This window comes from Leptinotarsa decemlineata, unplaced genomic scaffold (genome assembly GCF_025532065.1).
Source record: "Leptinotarsa decemlineata unplaced genomic scaffold, Ldec_3_MD MMD2_tig00026330_RagTag_RagTag, whole genome shotgun sequence".
Taxonomy (NCBI): Eukaryota; Metazoa; Arthropoda; class Insecta; order Coleoptera; family Chrysomelidae; genus Leptinotarsa; species Leptinotarsa decemlineata.
In genome coordinates this window covers 11,961,397-11,975,550 of record NW_027412690.1, presented here as the reverse complement: position 1 = coordinate 11,975,550, position 14,154 = coordinate 11,961,397, and the positions used below count along the sequence as shown (strand labels likewise).

Genomic DNA, 14,154 nt, shown 5'->3' with positions numbered 1-14,154 from the left:
TTTTATATTTTATGTATGCATGCATATTTTCATATTTTATATTTCATCAAACCACTTGTTTTTATTGCTTTTGGACGTTTCCATGTATGATCTGTAATCTGTTTATAATTCAAGTCACTTATTTGTATAATCAAAAACTCGCGTGGACAAACTGTTCCTGACACCTGCCTTGTTCTGTATTATGTAAGAAATAGTACCTAATAAGAACCAACTACAAATAATTAACCACCAATATTATTATATCGAGTACTTTTACATGCTTTCTTGAACATAGTAACATCAATAGCTATATTAATTATATTGACTACAATTTGTGTAAAATGTTTTTGATATTGATTTATCTTACCCTGATATTGTGCTAGACATAATCTAAAGAACTGATAAACTACTATTATTTTTTTTCACCATAGTGTGCGCTGGTCAGACATTATCAACCAATGACCACTCCCCACACGGTGGGGTAAGTGACCAAGATTGACATCCTTCTGCATCTATGCGGCTAAGATTTCTGCCTTTGTGCGGCTAAGATATCCGCCTTAGTGCGGTAAGCCGGTATGATTTTTTGAGATTCGAGAGTAGAGAGGACATCTTTCCACCAAGGACTCCAATAATCAGAACAACCATCTTGACAGAGTGATCTGGATAGAGTCTGCGGAGTTCGAAGAAAAAATCTCGATATTTTATCCGTTTTTCCTCCTCTTTTCTGACGATATTTGTCTAGCCAGAAGCTGAAAACTCCACGACTAATATCGTTTTGCTCTGGTGGTCGAGAAGGACCACATTAGGCTTATTAGTTTACTTATATGAACCTGAGGGTGGGGGAAGAATTGTTCCAATAAAATCGGCACTTCTCGTTCCCCACAACGGATTCAATATAGATAGATAGATAGATATTTATTGGCTACGTTATATACATGAAATATTTGTAGCAAGTCAAATAGGAACATATTCACACTCGTGTTCTTGAAAAATTCATATAAATATACCCACACACACATATATACACATATACATACACATATACACACATATATACATGTATATAGAAACACACACTGTCGTAGAACAACTAAAACTAATACTATCCCCCGGCCGAGACCGCATATGCTGGACATGCTGATAGCAAGTGCATTAGGGTCTCGGGTGCCTCGCGGCAGGCCCTGCACCTTGTGTCAGGAACCTCTATACCATCACGCGACTGCGGTAGACTGAGTTGTTGAAACACCATCCTGGCAAGCCATCATGAACCCCTCAGTTTCCGACTTCAGCCTACTCAACCTGAGAAAAGCGAACGTCAGGGGCTTTGATAAGCCAAGGTCTCCAATGTCATTGAAGAAGACCCCATGCATTGGCTTATCCTTGTGTTTCCGCAGAAGTAAGGTGATCTCTGCGGCTTTTATCTGAGCTTTTTGCTGAACAGGTTCAAACTGGGTGACAGAGTTGTGGTCACCAGTGTCAAAAACTATACCGAGTTCATCAGCTGCTCGGGCAGCTACCCTGAAGAGAAATGCTCCAGTTTCTGCTCTCTCATGACCACGGACCATGCAGAGAAGGGGATCCGAACTCCTGACGACTTTACAGGCTGTATCTAGTACCATTCTGTCATGTAGACACTCCAAACTCAAAAGTCCACGGCCACCCTGTTGTCGGGGGGAAATACAACCGTGGAACGGGCGATTTGGGATGCAAACTTCTAGAGAGATGCATCATTTTTCGGGTCATTACGTCGAGTTGATACAGCTCCACCCGAGTCCACTTCACTACTCCAAACGAGTAGAGTAATGTTGGAACGGCAAGCATATTTGTTGCAGCTACTTTGTTCTTCCCCGACAGTTCCGATGACCAGATCTGTCGAAGTTTTTGCTGATACTTGCTGCGGAGAGAGTTTTTCACTGCTGTTACCTCTTGTGAGTGGCGTTGTTCCACCCCAAGGTGAGTATACGTCTCTCCGGCATCCAGATGGTGTAGGATGCTTCCATCTACGAGCTGCAAATCTTCTCCGTAGTCCCCGCATCGTCCTCTTTTGAGATGGACCATTGCACATTTGTCTATCCCGAATTTTATACCGACAGCATGCGTGTACTCTTCCACCACCCTCAAGGACTGATGGAGATCCTTCTCTCCAGAGGCATAAAGTTTAAGGTCATCCATATAATACAAATGGGTGACCTTGTTTCCGGGGGTGCCACAGTTATACCCTCGAGTATTTCTGAGCGCAACGGATATAATGGTAATAGGGAGATGCAGAACAGAAGGGGACTACTATTAATTAATAATAGTATACTTCATAGCTTGTTGAAATAATATTTTAATCATTAGAGTTACCTGACTATTACATAAGGACACATTGTAAAATTAATTTAAGACTAGTAGAAAAGGGAATATTGTGAAATTAATTCAAGACCTTCAAGACGCAAGTTTCTAAGGATAACTTTGTAAGTATGATTAGTTTAATCTTCCTCTTGAAGATGATCACTTGGTGATCGAAACAAGTGTCGAGGTGTTAAAAATAACGAATTGGTGTTGTTCCAAGTACAAACATTTTATTATCAAATATCGGTAAGTGTGAATGTACAAACTTTCAATAATAATAAAAATATCGAAGTGGCAACACACAACTCCACTTTTGAACTTGAAGATACTTGTGGGGAATTCAAATACACCACTCTGTCATAAAGTGGTTGGATCGGTCGAAAATTATGATCCATTCTTCCTTCTTGGTTAGTAAGAAGTCGAAACTCCTGTATCTGAAACAAAAATAATGTTCACTTCCAAACTTTTAATGGTGAAATATTTCCGGATAAGACAGACCGATTTCATTTATGTTCTATGGAAAGAAAGAAATTAAAAAATGTTCACAATGTGTAATATTGAAAATGGGAAAATAGAGAAGAAGGGCTGGGAATATAAAATATGAAAAGAAAGTAAAATAAGTCATATTCCATTTGCTACCCTGATTAAAACTTATTATAGGTACGACATTGGCCGGTAAGGGTCTTATCGTAATCCACTAGTAATTTAGTTGGGAGAGTGTACACCTGCGCGTTCGCCAGCCATCACGTTTGGCGCTTACTATAGTTGTTTCCCATATCCAACTATTCAAGAACGTTGTTAGTAAATGTTTCGAAATGCTTCACAAACTATTTTAGTGCATAGTAAGACAGCAGTGCCACCTCTATGAAGTTTTTGGTGTAATCACACCCGTAGCTATTGATGGTCTACTCACCTGACTATGGGATAAAGGTATTGTTTTCAGAAATTCTATCCAAACAACAACTTCAGAACATGGCGGGGTAGTTAGAGATCCCTTGTATGTGAAATATGTATCTCTCAGAGTTGTAGTGAAATTATCCAGTGAACCAAAATCCGTAATGCCAATTGTCGACCCTATTCTCTTCACTTGCAGTAGCTTGTTTTCGAATTTGGCGTATCTGGGGTTCTCTTCATCGCTTTTCTGGAATAAAATTAATGCGATGTCAATTGAATTGTCAATAGAAGAAATTATGATATGTGGACAGTGACTGTTGAAAGTAAACTGTTGGATGTAGTTTTGAGCAAGTAACAGTTCGCACAACGTTTGTTGAATTGATTTCATAAAAATCATAAATCACGTATCCTTTATTTTCACCCATAAATGTGTAAACTGTTCTACATGTTCATCATAAACTCGACAAGTCTCGGTTTCAAGATTCTTGACTGAATGCGTAGGCAACCAACAATTCAAAGCACCGGAACGGTAAGTTGATGTGTGAAAACTGAAGGGAATCCCACAAATTGATATTTTGAATGGTAATTATTGAAATATTTTCTTAGAATGAATTATCGAATGATCATTGAACAATCTAGACCGAATTTTATTATTGATTGCTAAAACATGTAACTATAATTAATTCTTCAAGAATTTAATTATTGTGTTTTCCTACGACAAGGATAAAGGATGAATTGCGATATTGTACACTAATTACACGCAATATTTTTTGTCATACGAAGCACCTCATTTATAACTGAGGAAATATCAACCTGGATCGTCCTCCTTTCATAATTTATACAATTAGCTGATACTTACGCTTTATAAAACCGCAACACGTGTTTCAAGAATGAATGACTTCTTCAGGTGTATCTAATACGAAACATAATATGCCTGAGTTATCTCCGATCAGTGGCGTAGCGAAGGGGGGATCCGGACCACCCCCGAAATTTTAAGACACATAAAAAATAAATTGAGCATGGAGCAGGTGGAAGAGAGAAAAGTTATCATTACTCTTGTTTTTGCTAACATTGAATTATCACACGATTGTTGGTTTGTCCTTTTGTTTAAATCATAAATAATTATCAAACGATACATTTGAGCTCGGCCGCTCGGGTAGTGTAATGTCGGTGTTTGTATAGCTGACTGAATTTCGACCAGTGCTGCCGCATGGTCAATTAAAAAAGTACCGAAATTTACAAGAAAATAGTACCCAAAATGTACTGCGCAAGACTAGGCATGGCACATGCGCATAAGTCATTTCAGACCAAATGCCAGTAATGCCAAACGTGTAATAATGTTATCCATTTAAATTCGGAAAATATATGGAGTAAAAAATTTGCTGGAAACTAAGAAATGTTCCTTAAGAGAAAGATCATAATCAGAACATTTGATAAAAAGGTGTCTTTTTCCTTCTTCAAATTGCTCTTTCACGATTGCAAATGTGTTTTGTTTTAATTAGGTTTCGGTCACAATAGAATGAACAATACTAAAGACGTTTTCAAGTAGCTAGATTCGAGAATTTATTTTTACCTGTCCATATTCCTATTTATTTTGACAAAACAATAAAACCAATTTCTCAAGGTGAGGTGTGAGGTTAGAAGTTGAAACTGCTGTTCTGCTGACTGACTGACAGATGACAGAACCACAGTTCACAGGCACAATACAGAACACAGGATTAAATAATGCAGAGTTATGATGATAGCTCGCAATTTTGACACAAGTACGGTATTTGCTGATCTGGAACTTGAAACACGGAATTGCATTGTTGCCACACATATTGTTGTTATTTTTTACTGTACTCGATGGGAGTCAACGTGAAAATGTAAAAAATTGGGATTATAGTAAATAGTACCGAATAGTCTACATATTGATCCGGGTAGTATCTTCGTATCAAAATCATGGAATAGTACCGAATGCGGTACAATAGTACCTTAACGGCAGCACTGATTTCGACTGGACTGTCACAGTAAGTCTAGTTCGCCAGCCAGCCGCTAGTGGAAATAAGATATTAGTGCTGTAACTTGGAGCATTATTTTGTTAAATTAATTTATGTAATTTGAAACATTATAAATATATTTCAACTATTGTTGAACACTGTTGTTTCTCTAGCCGTACTCATCTATTTGAAAAAATTTGAAGCTCTGGACAAACTACAACACTATATTTATGTTTATTTGAAGGTGATTGACAATGTTTCGTGATGAATTTCACTAGTTCGGACTTCCATTGTCTATTATATAAAATGATTTGAAATCCCTGAAACAAGTAAAAAAGAATAATTAAAAAAAAGAATAGTTGAAAATAACAATTATATTAAGCAACAATATACCTGAAATGAAATGATAGTAAAATAACCTACAAGTAAAAATATAATAATTGAATAAATAAAAATTAAAGGAATGCAAAAAGAAAATAATAAAAATAAAAAAGTGTAGAGATTCCAAGTCACGTTAGTTCACGACGTTTCGATTGTTGGTATCTACAATCGTCTTCGGGTGATGACTGGACTGATTCCTCCGAGAGATGACTATTTTATAGGTCGTTGAAATACTTTCACTTTCTCTACTTTCCATTTTCCGCTTCACTGATTCCGTGAAAGATGACCGATTTGGCGGGAGTTGGTCATTTCTCGTTTGATGATGGGTTTCCATATGTTTGGTGGTGGATTCGTGGTTCAGATACTGTCCCGTATGAGTGGGTTTTCGGTATACAGATGTTTCCCACTTAGTGTCGGTCCTCTTCACCAAAACGTCTAAGAATGGCAATTCATTGTGGATTTCCTTCTCCATTGTGAAAGTGATGGAAGGTCTCACGCTGTTGATGGGAATACTGATGCTGATGGGAATACTGAACTAGACGCCTTTCTGAAACACATCAACAGCGTGAGACCTTCCATCACTTTCACAATGGAGAAGGAAATCCACAATGAATTGCCATTCTTAGACGTTTTGGTGAAGAGGACCGACACTAAGTGGGAAACATCTGTATACCGAAAACCCACTCATACGGGACAGTATCTAAACCACGAATCCAACCACCATCAATCGACAAAAAGAGGAATCATCAAGACTCTATTAGACCGTGCTTTTGGGCTTTGTAATACAAAGTAAGGTCTCGAGAAGGAACTAGACATCATCAAAAGTGATCTTCAGCGGAATGGATACTCCAAAGCGATGGTAGAAAAGACTTTGGCCAAAAGACAGCAGGAGCCTCGCAAGGAAGAGAAGCCGTCACAACCAGTGCTTTCACTTCCCTACATCAGAGGATTATCGGAGAGGATAAGAAGAATTGGTTCCAAGTACAACATTAGAACCTGTTTCAGATCCGGTAACACTATCCGTAGCAGCCTCACGAAAACCAGGCCCCCAAACGCGGACTGCGATTCCAAGAATTGCATTTACCGGATACCCTGTGAGTGCGGAAAATCCTATATTGGTGAAACTAAGAGGCCATTGAATATTCGCATTGCCGAGCACAAGAAGCACACACAGCGAGGAGAAACCAGCAAATCAGGAATAGCAGACCATGTTTGGACCCATCAACACAACATCGAGTGGTCCCAAGCTGAGATCTTGCACAGAGAGGAACATTGGTTCAGGAGAAAATTTAAGGAAGCCGCATACATGTTGTCCAACAACGTATTCAGCCAGGCCAGCGTAGATATACGAAACATATGGAAACCCATCATCAAACGAGAAATGACCAACTCCCGCCAAATCGGTCATCTCTCACGGAATCAGTGAAGCGGAAAATGGAAAGTAGAGAAAGTGAAAGTATTTCAACGACCTATAAAATAGTCATCTCTCGGAGGAATCAGTCCAGTCATCACCCGAAGACGATTGTAGATACCAACAACCGAAACGTCGTGAACTAACGTGACTTGGAATCTCTACACTTTTTTATTTTTATTATTTTCTTTTTGCATTCCTTTAATTTTTATTTATTCAATTATTATATTTTTACTTGTAGGTTATTTTACTATCATTTCATTTCAGGTTTATTGTTGCTTAATATAATTGTTATTTTCAACTATTCTTTTTTTTAATTATTCTTTTTTACTTGTTTCAGGGATTTCAAATCATTTTATATAATAGACAATGGAAGTCCGAACTAGTGAAATTCATATTTATGTTTATTTGGATAAAACTGAATTACTATGCTTCAACATGAAATAAATGAAAATATTGAGAAATCATGAAAGATTTTATCGAAACATGAAGTTTTCTTGATTATGAAAAGTGTTAAAACTGGTTTTGGACCACCAGAACGAAATTCCTGGCTACGCTACTGTCTCTAATGACTGGACATTCTGGTTACGTGAAGCATATTTACTGTTAGCCGTTCTTGGAATACTTAAAATGGGATTCCGTATATTCGCTTGAGGTTCACAGCTTTTTTTGTGGATCTCTATTGCCTCTCGTACTAGTCAGTGCTCCTTCATCCTTGTGACCATGGATCTTTTGGTCCTTCCGATGAAAGCCTTTCCACAAGTGCACGGTATGCGATAGTGGGTCTCTCTTGTCTTTAGCCGACCTAAGATTTTGTTGTATCTTCTTGCTGGGTTTAAGAACCGTTTTAATGTTGTTTTCAAAACGTTTTAATGTTGTTTTTGTCAATTTTTTGAAAACATCCTTATGCTCAAACCAGATTACAGAGCATTTTTCGAAAAGAGGAATGTAAGATAATCTCCCATTTGAATGAAATACAAAAATCCTTTCAAAGTTAATAAATGAAAAATGCACGCCGTTCAATTTAGAAATCGGTTAGTAAATTGATATAAAACTTACGTGGTATAGAAAAGACAAAACCGTTAACCCATCAGTTTTGTTAGCTGCTGTTTCAAAAGTGCCATAGTCAATACTGTAGAATACCATATGCAACTCTAATGGAAAGCTGAAAAAACATAATTACAGGTATTATAAATATTTTCAAACGATTAAAAAACTCAAAGAGACCAAACTTTCACGTCCGGGGATAATTGTGTGAAAGATATTTTCCTGGATTTTGGGCGTGGTCTGTAGGTTTTCATGTCTGAAGTTTCGTCTACCACTGCGGTAGACATTATGGAAGGCGATAAGGTAACGGTCGAAATGCTCAAATTGAAGACGCATGTGTATTGTTGTAAATCATGCCCTGAAGAAAATAACGCCGGCCGCCACTGGTAGCCATAAACCAATTGTGACGTAGCTAAGAGCGCGCGAATCTTCGATGTTCGCTGCCGTTCTGGTAAGGCGATAGACATTTGAAAATTAGTAAAAGTTTCAGTTGAAGTGTTCCACGTACCTGTGATTGTTGATTAAATTTTCCGAACCTTCGCTATCTGTCTTTCCCCAATGGAAATGGAGTTGCGCAAATCTGTATATTCCTTTCAATGGGCCTCCATGTACTATTGGAACGACATCCTTTTCAATGGATAATTGCACTGCAAGTAAGAATTTCACTACTTAGCAATACTTTCCTTCGTTTTTTCATTATTTAACTTTTGTGTTAGTGAGCTATTGAAAAGTTATTGCGGTCGTTATAAAAGTAAATAAAGAGTCTAAAAATATACGCAGGTCAGGTTTCTTCTAGAAAGAGATGACTGATTTCTAAGTAGATAATTCTGTTCGATTACCATTTTCGTTTGTTTGAATATGATATTAGATGAAATAGGTAGTGATAGTGGAGCCAGGTACTAATTTGTACGTATCAATCTAAAAATAGCTTCATTTCAATGTTGTGTTTTTTTGAAATCATACTTGAATATCAAACAATGTAAGGCCAGATATCATTAAATCATAGGTATCATATTGTAACTGGCAATAGTTCGGAAATGAACAAGAATCTCAAAATCATTACAAGTATTCACCTATTTATATGAATTGTCAAATATCACTTACCAGTGTGCCCATTGTTGAGTAGTGTTACGCTTTTCAAAGAACTATCGAAGTTTTCCAATACTAGAGGAGGAAACTTCACAACGGTCACATTATTTTCTTCAATATCAATTGGACTCTGTAGTTTTCCATAAGCACAACTTTGAAATTTCCTACCCCAGTAACTGGGACCTGCAAAATTTGAGTAATATCTTTATTACAATTCGTTTGTTGATAGCAATGTTCACATTTTCCCTATTTCAGTCTACAACATTTTTTGGATAATTGAAAACCAAAAAAGTAATATTGTGTTTCTGGAGTCACTATCGCTAACAGTTTATTTGGCTATGGAAGAGATACAACTCCTGCTTATCTGCTCGATACGTTCAAGCTGAAGCAGGTTTGCATTCTACGTAAATAATAACCAAGTTTAAATACTTTCCTGTCGTACAGTTTAGTTGAGTCAGCCTAATAAATAAAGTTTCAACTACGACTCCTGTCAAATATAACAATTTTCATAATTGGAAGGTGTTAAGTTCTCGGAAATCCCCCCCTATCGAAGAAATATCTGGCGATGACCAGGAAAAACCTACGCTTAACAGTAAGATTTCTGACTAGCAACTGTCAACTAAGGAGACACCTTCATATTATGGGGCTACTGGACATACCTCTATCCAGGATGTTGTGAACAAGAAGATGTGTTTATATTTTGCATCATCGTCAAAGGCCTAGTCAATATGTTGCTCTTCCCGATGGACGAACAAAAGTTTGAGTTTGACGGTGATAGTACGAATGTAAACGTGCGAGCCGGTGGTGCTATCGAGTATCTAGAAACCAAGGTGCGTTTTACGTGTGCTCCTTCATACCCACAAAGCAATCAACCCCTTACAGTCCACTTTTCGCTGCTGATTGGGCAGATGCATTCCTTTTACTCGGAAGCTGTAGAGCGAGATCAGGTAAGGTGAAAATCTTTGACGAATTGATGCGACATTTTAGGGATACATTTCAAACTCAATCAAGTCCGTAACATGAAGTATTATAAGTGCCAAAAATGAACCTCCCTGTTTTTTTTTTCAACAATTCAGGCATTGGTGGGACTGAGGGGATCTAGGATGGGCTTAGCCCTCCAGAGAAACAGTCATCCCCCCTAACAAAAATTAAAGAAATGTATGATCACTTGCGCATTGAAAAAGCTAGAACGAAAGAAATTAAATGTTCACGTTGAATGAACTCGCAACAAAATGAGTTCTGGGCAGCAGACAACAAGAAATCAATGAGTGTCGGTGTTTTCCATTAATGAATGAAATGATATCCAGTGATTTCATTCATTTCAACGTGTGCGTGTGCTTTTCTCATCATGTCTAAGTTTTTCCTCACTAGGCTGGAGTAATTTATCAAACTTAGAGGAGTGAAATGTTCATTATTTCAAAAAAAATCGTTGGTTTTTGTATATCCTTTGAATGATTGACAAAAATTATGTCGAGAATGCGATTCAGAACCATCAAAACAATTTCATCCCCCCACAGTTTACTAAGGGGTATTCTATTTCCTCTAGACCACTGGGGACTGTAGTCCCCCTTCAACTTTTCTCTCTCTAGGTTTTCTTGGCATTTGCTACCATATGGCGCATTTAGCCACCCCCTTAGACTCTCATCCTAGTTACGCCAATGACTGTTCATGAAATATAATACAGAACCACAGAACCACAGAATTGTTGACGTTTCGCCAACAATTCTGTGGTCCTTGTCTAGAGCATGTTGGGCGACAGTGGATTTTTCTATCCCTCCGTATTTCATGTGTGCACAATGCTCCTTGAAGCGGGTTTTAATCGCTCGTCGGCTCTGGCCGATGTATTTGCTGTTGCAATCTTGACAATTGATTTCGTAAATCCCCGACCTTTCTGTGTTTTCTAGTCTATCTTTTGGATTACCAAGAAGCTGTTGCAATTTGGTGAAAACAATCTGAAACTGATTGAGCATGTGCATGACACCAGGCTACTCGATGCATGTGAGAGTCTAGAAATAGCAAAATGTAAGAACAGCATGAATAGCTATAAGGGACCCATCCCGTTTAGCCCGCTTTTAAATCATCTGTTAGGAAGAGAATAATTACTAAGAACTTGCAGGTAGTTAATTACCAAGAAATTCCATATTGGACTTCAGGTATACAACCTCAGGTAACAAATTTCAGTATATAAGGATTAACCAGACTAGACTAGGTATCAATTTTCTTCTCCTGAGGATGCTAACTTTTTTGGCGAAACGCGCAATAGTATCAGTTTGGTGTTAGGGCAATTGATCTCGAAAAAAGTTATTCATCTATCAATTATGTAAAATGGGACAATTTATTTACACCTTCGATAAAGAAAATACCACATATTTCTTACTATCATGTAGTTAATAGTTTTTTTTGTTCTAATATTCGGTATCGGTTGATTGCATATTGAGTTCAGTCATGTGTGCCAAACTTCCTCTAGATAATGAATAAACTTAGCGTCCTTTGCATTTTTTTTATTTTCTCTATAAGCTATTAGTTTCTTGTATTATTGCACCGTCATCTTCCACGTATTTTCTTTAAAGCTAAACGAATTATAAATGATTCAGGTATAAAAATTTGGGTGAATAGATTCGTATATGCTTATTGGGAAATGATTTATAAAAAACAATCAAATCGTGAACTTGTTCCACTTACCTACAGTACCGTCATAACCAAATTCTTGACCGTAACCTGTAAAAATAATTTTGTTTACATCATTTTAGGAACTAATGGTATCTATTTCAATTTATGTGTGGCAAATTTAAAAGTTGGCTGGAATGTATTGGAGGGTTTTACGAAAAATATCTCTTCTCTTTGGGATATCAATAAACGAAAAGAACCTCGTAGAAGTTTGGTCTATATTGGTCTATTTCCAATGCCTGAAAGAATTTGTTTAATACAATGGAACACAAACCTATATCAATTATTTGACATATATTAGGGATGCGGCGTCTGTATGGTAGACAGACGATAAATATAATCGCAGAAACACTAATGAAAGAATAAATAAATTTGGGAAGGATAGTCTTACTCATTTTGTTCCGCAAGAACAGGAGAAGTAAAACTAAAGCACCTGAAACTGAATTGCTTTAAACTCTGAAGGTCCATTGAGAGGAAAACACTATGTTCCAAGAATAGACCAGCTTGTCCAAGAGAACAAACAAGTCAACAATAGCATAAATAAGGTGCTAACCACCACGATCAGAAAAAAGACGAAGGTCTTAGTCGACAAGTACAAGTGAACAGCAAAGAATATGTGTACTGGGGTCAATACGAATAAAAATGGAATATGGTGTCAATGCAGAAACTAAAGCTGAGTCAGAGGAAATTCGATAACCATTACGTACGTCAACTGTTAGTCCATATTCCAACCGCACGCATTGATGAGCTGAGAAGAAGAAAAATAATATTCTGAAATTGATTTAAACCTGGGCCAAGAACAAAGTTCTATCTGTTTGACAGCAAAGTGTATTTGTCAAAGCTTACCGAGTCTAGCAGAAAATCCCAGATGACAGAACGAAAGAGCGGCAATTGATTTTACCAACACAAGATTTGCTGGAAAAACCCCAGAGTAGATGAAGAGGAGTATGCTTCATGAACGTAGACATCTATATTCAACCAGAGACCAGATCAATAAAGGTTGGACAAAAAAGCCAAGGAAACCTAGTTATGAGGGTATAACTGCTGCTGTGTGGGTACAACAACTCTTCAGAAAGAATGGATAGTATCTTGAACAATAGAGGGGATAAAAGGTCTCTGCGAAGAAAATTATTGACTTTTTTGTCGCATCCGACTAACACCAAGGAGTAATAATTGAAAGACGGGACATTGTTGCCGATGGGAGAATAGAAAACAACAAAATGGATTTGCATATTCTATTCGAAGAATGTACGGGATTAAACAATGAATTATTCTGGAGGAAATACGGAAGACCGCCAGGAATGGTCGAGGAATTTCATGGACTTTTTAAGCATTCAAACATTATAGAATATCAGGAATGATGACCTCGTATATATTGGAATTATTTCGTAGTAGTTATCACCTGATACATATTAGAACACTGGAATGCATAACAGTTATTTACAGCAAGCAACTTCTATTGAACAATATAGGTAAATTTTACCGTTCTGATTGCTAATCATCATGTTCTTTATGCCCAAGCATTTGCAAAACTCTATAAATATACCTCGCAAGTAAGTCGTAAAAATTGTTTCGAATAATTGTTTCTACACCTTTTCAAATATAGGAAACGACGTCAAAGTCTCGGCTTGGGATCTTCCCTAAAATTAGTGAACGTTAAGAGACTGTGTGTGTGTGTGTGAGAGAGAGATAGAATTCTCAAGTCTCTTCCTTGTTTTAACAAGCTGTACCTTATCATCTATAACTATATTTATTTGACATAGCTAATACCTACCTAAGCGTCTTTTTTCATTTATGGATGTTCGAATACACTGTTTGGGTATTCATAAATTCAAAAATATGCCTTTTAATTGTCTGATATAGCCCACGTGCGGAAAAACTTGATAACTTACAGAATTTAAATGAATTCTGAAGTAGCCCCAACCTATAAAATGGCCCCGACAACCCCCCGAAAAGAAATTTTTAACCCCCCATGAATGATGGAATTTCCAAAACAATAATTACCAATATTCCTCCCAATTAAATCTTATATCATTGAAAGACTCCATTGAAAGTCTAAAATAACCCTGTTCTACTATATTGTATTAAACAACGGAATATAAAAAAGCCTTCCAAACGTGAAAACATAAAAGTTCACTTTACTTATGTAGGTAGTTTTTGGTACTCACCATTGTAAACTATTAATAGAAAACAAAACAGAATATCTTCACATTTCATTATTCCCTCTCTAAAGCTTAGTCACTATTACATTCAGGTATTTCTGAACACTTCGAGAGTCAACAATGAAATGAGCGTGATCGGTTTAATTTCCGTTATAGTCACTTTACTCAAGAAGAACCGTCAGAGAGGGTTCTGTGAAACGTTTTAGGACTA

At 37.1% G+C, this 14,154-nt stretch overlaps 1 protein-coding gene across 1 annotated transcript; it reads right to left on the bottom strand.

Moving 5' to 3' along the window:
* Positions 1-2,521: 2,521 nt before the first annotated feature.
* Positions 2,522-14,154, bottom strand: LOC111508597 (carbonic anhydrase 1). Its single transcript, XM_023164157.2, has 7 exons — positions 13,950-14,154; positions 11,797-11,832; positions 9,130-9,297; positions 8,534-8,672; positions 8,038-8,143; positions 3,227-3,454; positions 2,522-2,747 (listed from the first exon to the last, which is right to left on the bottom strand). Exons 1-7 carry the CDS (start codon positions 13,996-13,998, stop codon positions 2,550-2,552), a joined length of 924 nt encoding a protein of 307 aa, XP_023019925.2. The 5' UTR covers positions 13,999-14,154; the 3' UTR covers positions 2,522-2,549.